Source organism: Triticum urartu, chromosome 1 (genome assembly GCF_003073215.2).
Source record: "Triticum urartu cultivar G1812 chromosome 1, Tu2.1, whole genome shotgun sequence".
Lineage (NCBI taxonomy): Eukaryota > Viridiplantae > Streptophyta > Magnoliopsida > Poales > Poaceae > Triticum > Triticum urartu.
The window spans coordinates 299,303,144-299,308,847 of NC_053022.1; the positions used below are offsets into that span (position 1 = coordinate 299,303,144).

At 43.1% G+C, this 5,704-nt stretch overlaps 1 protein-coding gene across 1 annotated transcript; it reads right to left on the reverse strand.

Moving 5' to 3' along the window:
• Positions 1-434: 434 nt before the first annotated feature.
• Positions 435-5,425, reverse strand: LOC125508789 (sine oculis-binding protein homolog). Its single transcript, XM_048673588.1, has 4 exons — positions 4,790-5,425; positions 3,861-4,044; positions 1,127-1,169; positions 435-695 (listed from the first exon to the last, which is right to left on the reverse strand). Exons 1-3 carry the CDS (start codon positions 5,077-5,079, stop codon positions 1,149-1,151), a joined length of 495 nt encoding a protein of 164 aa, XP_048529545.1. The 5' UTR covers positions 5,080-5,425; the 3' UTR covers positions 435-695; positions 1,127-1,148.
• Between the last annotated feature and the right edge of the window lie 279 nt (positions 5,426-5,704).

The window sequence follows — 5,704 nt, forward strand, 5'->3', positions numbered from 1 at the left end:
GCTTGACTCTTGCAGCACGCCAACTTTTAGCTCCATTTGTGATCCAGCACTCAAGTCGGTCATGTAAGAGCATGGTTAATAGCATAGCCTGCTGCTGACTATAAGCCCCTGCAACATCATCTATAAAGCCTTCCCACACAATAAGCTGGCTTTTAGCTTGGCTCTAAGACTGACCCTAATAAAGACATGGACATTTAATATTTGCACCCGTTGTGATCCAATATATACAACATCTTTGTGGCCATTTCAATCAGCATATATCTGCCATTCATGCCAATAGGATATACCGGATATACCAAAAGAAACTGATCAATATTCAAGCAATTTTAATAATCATGTATGCATATATTCCATTCATGCCAATAGAATAGACCAAGGAAAACTAATTAATAAACAAGCAAGAAACAAGTACGCATAGCACCATGACAAAACAATTGAACATTGCTTGAGTCTTTCCAAGGAAGCATTAACCAAACATAGAACTAAATAAGACGCCCGGCAAACAAGCCTTTAGTTTTAATCTTGATGCCGACGATCAATAAACTGATGGCGCATAACACCATGACATCGACACTTAAACATTACAACCCGTCTTTTTAAGAAAACATTAACCAAACAAGAGACAATGCAAATAAGCCATTAGTTTTGATGGTAAATGGAGCAACGAATCCATCTGCATCAACAATCTTCAGCCACTGTATGAAAAAAATGGAAACAGAGCAGATGGTAAATATTTTCGCATGAATGCAAATGATGATGAGATGAAGATGGCATGCTCATGATAGTAAGAGTTGCATTATGATTCACTATTGGGTCAGCCATAACTATCCATGCTCAACTTTAATTCTTATCTACTTCACAAATCTTACTTCATGTCATACACAGATGGTACCTCATATGGTTCACTAGAAATGATAGCTGGAAGTAAGTTTCAGGTATTACTTTCTTTTACTTTGAAGCCTATTATAGGAGCAATTTTTAAACAAACAACACACTCAGATCCAACGACTACAAGGCTACAACTTCTGTAATCCAACAACTATACATGTTCAGTAAAATCAAGTACATTGCCAATAGGAAGAGGAACAAGCTATAAAAGACTAAACTGTAAGTAGAGAATGCATACCAGTAGGTTGCACATGCAGCAGTCACCACGACACGGCATAGTCCTGGAATAAAATGTATGTAAGATATAATGTTGATCCTCCATTAACAGGAAGGAAAAAAGAATAGTAACATGCAGATGTCAATATCCCACTGTGACTAATTGTGATGCCTATGCCAAATATGCTCGACCAGATCATTTTTAAGTTGGTTATGTTGTGGACGAGCACGGATGGTAGCTTTCCTACGCAGTACATAAGCAAAACAAAGATTACCACCAACATTCACTTCAGGGGGTAGAGCAAATGAAGCCCCTGGAATCTCATTCAAGTCAATATGAATGTTAACTTGCTCTCTCTCATCTTCGACTATCATGTTGTGGAGAATCATACATGCTCGCATGATCCTTCCAACACTCTTTCTCTGCCATAGTCGTGCAGGTCGGCGAACAATGGTAAATCGGGACTGCAATACCCCAAAAGCACGCTCCACATCTTTCCTTGCCCCTTCTTGGTACTTGGCAAATAACTTATGTTTATCTATTTGGGGAAGTGGTATGGTCTTCATGAAGGCAGCCCACTCTGGGTATATACCATCGGCAAGGTAGTAACCTGTGCTATACTCATTTCCATTGACTGAAAACTGAACTTGAGGGGCTTCTCCTTTCAAGGCATCAAAAAACAGTGGGGACTGGTTGAGCACATTAAGGTCATTGTTTGACCCAGCAATTCCAAAGAAAGCATGCCAAATACGAAGGTCCTGGGAAGCAACGGCTTCTAGGATCATTGTAGGCACTCCATAATCGCCACGGGTGAATTGCCCCCTCCATGCTAAAGGACACTTCTCCCATTGCCAGTGCATGCAATCAATACTTCCTAACATTTCAGGAAAACCACGAGACTCGTTAACCTGAAGCAAGCACTCAATATCCTCTCTTGTGGGGAGTCGCAAGTATTCCCCGCCGAACACCGCAATCACACCCCGTGCAAACTTGTCCATACACTCTAATGCAGTGGACTTCCCAATCTTCAAGTACTCATCAAGGGCATCTGCAGGGGTGCCATACGCTAGCATGCGCATGGCTGCAATACACTTCTGCAATGGTGAGAGACCTATTCAGCCAGAACAATCTACCCTATAAGTGAAATAGGGAGACCACTGACCAAGAGCATTCACAATGCGTAGGAAGAGGTGTTTATTCATGCAAAATCTTGTACGAAACATACTCTCGTCGTAGAGTGGATCAGCAGCAAAATAGTCCTCCACCAAACGTTCATGAGCACCTCCATGATCCCTTCGAATGATCTTCCTTGGACCACTTCATCACTGAGATGATCCAGCTGAAATCCTAGCCTTGATCTTCATCATGAGCCGCTCAGCGAAGGAGTCCAGGACGGTTTGCTCAGCAACATACTCTTCCATGATTTTGGATGTGGCTAGTTCATCAGAGTCATCTGAGTATGATGATGAATCCGACATGGTGGGTGAGGAAGATTGGTTTGTAGGCTGAGCAGGAAGATGAGAGGTATGGGAAGGAAGATGGGTTTGGGTGGATGAGTCTAAACCTGAGATGGGGCATTATATAGATGTCTCAAGTGTCCTGAGTGTATAATTATGGTTGCATGGTTATCTGGAATGCACTGTAGTTAAGTGTAATTTGACTATTGACTACATGATTTTTTGCACTTCTACATGGTTATCTGGAATGCACTGTAGTTAAGTGTAATTTGACTATTGACTACATCTTAAATGTCAACAATTTCAGCAGAGAACAAACATGTATTTGAGCACAAAACAATTTCAACAAAGATTAATTTTCAGCACATAAGAATTTCAGCAGTGATGATGTGATAAATAAAGTCAAACTTATCTAAGGCAATGGACAATAGGAAATACCTTAGTCAGTTTTTCCAAATAGCTTCTCCCTGAAACACTTCAATGCCAACATGTGCTCGGATCTCACATCTTCGGACATCCTACTTGTGTCTTGCATCATCAAGGAGCGGTATGTTTCTAGCATGACCGACTCCTTGTGATCTTTTGCTGCAAGGCATGCAAGTTTCCGAGCCTCAAGATTCTCACTGGACACACGCCTTTGTGTCTCTAACATCTCTTTGCGGCCTTCATTTGCTGCATTCTGAGCATCTAAAAACTTGCTAAGCTCATCTTCAAGATCTATTATACAACCTTCGTCCTTTGTTTTTCGTTTCCTTTAGCTGTCTTGCCACCCGGTGGACGTTCCTCTTTATCATCATCTAGAGTGAAACGTTGCCCCACTTCATCATCAACACTAAACTTCCTCTTGTCCGGCTCCACATATTCCAGGCGTTCCAAATATGCATCCCATTTTGGTTTCTCTTTTAGAACTACCCAACAATGCTCAAACATAAATGGACCGTCTTCTGGGTAATCTGCCTCATAAGTTTGCATTGCCCTCTTCTTTAAATCTGCATCAGATTCACCACTAGCATACAGTGCACTAGCTTCCTTGTAACTCCCACAAAACCATGCAACCCTTTTCTTAATTCTCCCAAAGCGATCCTTCACTTGCTTGACTAGCCTTTCCCTGTTTTGGGGGGGTGGTACTATTGTAGACAGCAGCAACTTCATTCCAGTATTGGTCATTCTTCTTGTAATTTGATTGGATTGGATCGTTTGAATTATTCAACCAAGCACCAACCTACAATATTACCAAAAGAGGTTTATTCTTCTCCTAGTAATGTAACACATGGAGACCAACATGGAAAAAAGCTTACGAATCTAAGATCTTCCTCTTTTGTCCACAGCAAGCGCTTTTCAGTCCTTGCACACTCGCCACCATTGGTGGCATCTCCTTTCTTGATTTGTTGCGATAAAGTCCCATTGCTCACAGCTTGTGAAAGGCTTGGCGTGTTCTTAAAAAAACCAAGGAACCCACCAGGTGGGTGAGAATCCACTACCCTGCCGAGACAATACTAGATGATCAAACAATGGACTTCATATTACAACAGGGTTTTATAAAAAAAAGACATCACATTTAAGCAAAGAACATTTCTGTAGATAGGAACTATGACAACATACTATAGTACAAATCATACAAACACACACGGACTAGTTATCACATTATCACACATAGACTAAAATTTACATATAACCCCAGGAACCAAAGTGTGAATGATTATTAGTAGTTTAGTACACTGCTAACTTGCTTTCATTTGTAATTTTTAAGATTGATTAGGCAGTATTCTAATCTACTGAAATATAAGGAAGGCTTTCTTATTACTAGTTAAGTACAGTACAAAGGCCATCAAGGAGACTAGCGTGCTGGTTAGTTATAAGAAAATTAATTAATTCATTAGGGGAAATTCTAAATGTTCAGAGTTTTAGATAAGATGGATACCCTTATTTGCTTTCTGTTTCTGTCATAACCATTTTTAAATTACAACAGCTGAGCATCATATCAAATACATGTGGATTCATATCATACAGAAACGCATAGCTGCATATCATGCAAATATTTGACAGTTTGACACCAACAAAGACCATCTGCATGTTCAGAGTTTAGATAAGCAGAAAAACAAATGTATCACATAGCAGGCTAGCATTGCATGACAGTACTAACTAATGCGTAAACAGGTGAATAGATGTATCAAACAGAAGGCTATCATAGCAAGACTGTACTAGTAAACAGGGGGAGAACACATACCATGCTTCTGGATTCAGATCATCAACATTCGTGTACCACAAAGGGCCTTGCGTCTGGGGGAGACAGCATGGTGCAGAGGCTGCCGCTGCCTTTGGTGGCTGTGGAGGAATCGAGGCACCTGGTCCGGGCTGGCGTGGCGGCGGGACGAGGTGTGGCGCCGACAGCGGCGGGACAAGGTGTGGCGCCGACGGCGGGACGAGATGCGGCATCAACGGCGGAAGGAATTGAGGCAGCGACGGCGGGACGACCTGAGGCGTCGGTGCACACGTCCTTTTGGACTGCTGACCCATCTCCTTGATGCGGCGCCGGCGGCTGTTCTAAGTTTTGGGGTGGTGGCGATTTGGGGGAAGCTGGAGACTTTAAAGCTTCGATTTGGCGTGCACCAAGCGATTTGGAGCGAGGGAAAAATGGATTCTGCGCGTGAAGGTGGAAGGAGAAGCACACGAGGCAAGGGAGACGCACGGGATCGGAAGCGGCGGCGCTAGCGCTCGCATCGGGCTGCAAGCGGGCGGAAGGCTCTCGTGTTCTGTGTCTTAGCCCGGCGCTTCACGAAGAGACCGCTCCTTCTCTCTTCTTTATTTTTTTCTCTCCAGCTCAGATTTTTGCTGATGTGGACTCTGTTGCAGCCTGCTGAATAGGACTATTGTACTTGCTCTGATGCAGCAGCAGCATAGCACCCAACTGGTATCTGGAATCTTGTGTGAACAGAACACTTTCCACTTAGTACTCCTCGGTGTCTGGATTTGTTTTTGTAGACCAATCGGTGATTCATCTTCTCGTGTAGAAACGGCGGGTGAAGATGAGCGAGGCTACTGGCGGCTTAGCCAGGTCGCAACGGTTGTGGTAGTGGAGCGATTTGGAAGTGGCCGGTTACAGCGGCTCAACGAGGCAGCAGAACGCGGCTATGCCCTTCGG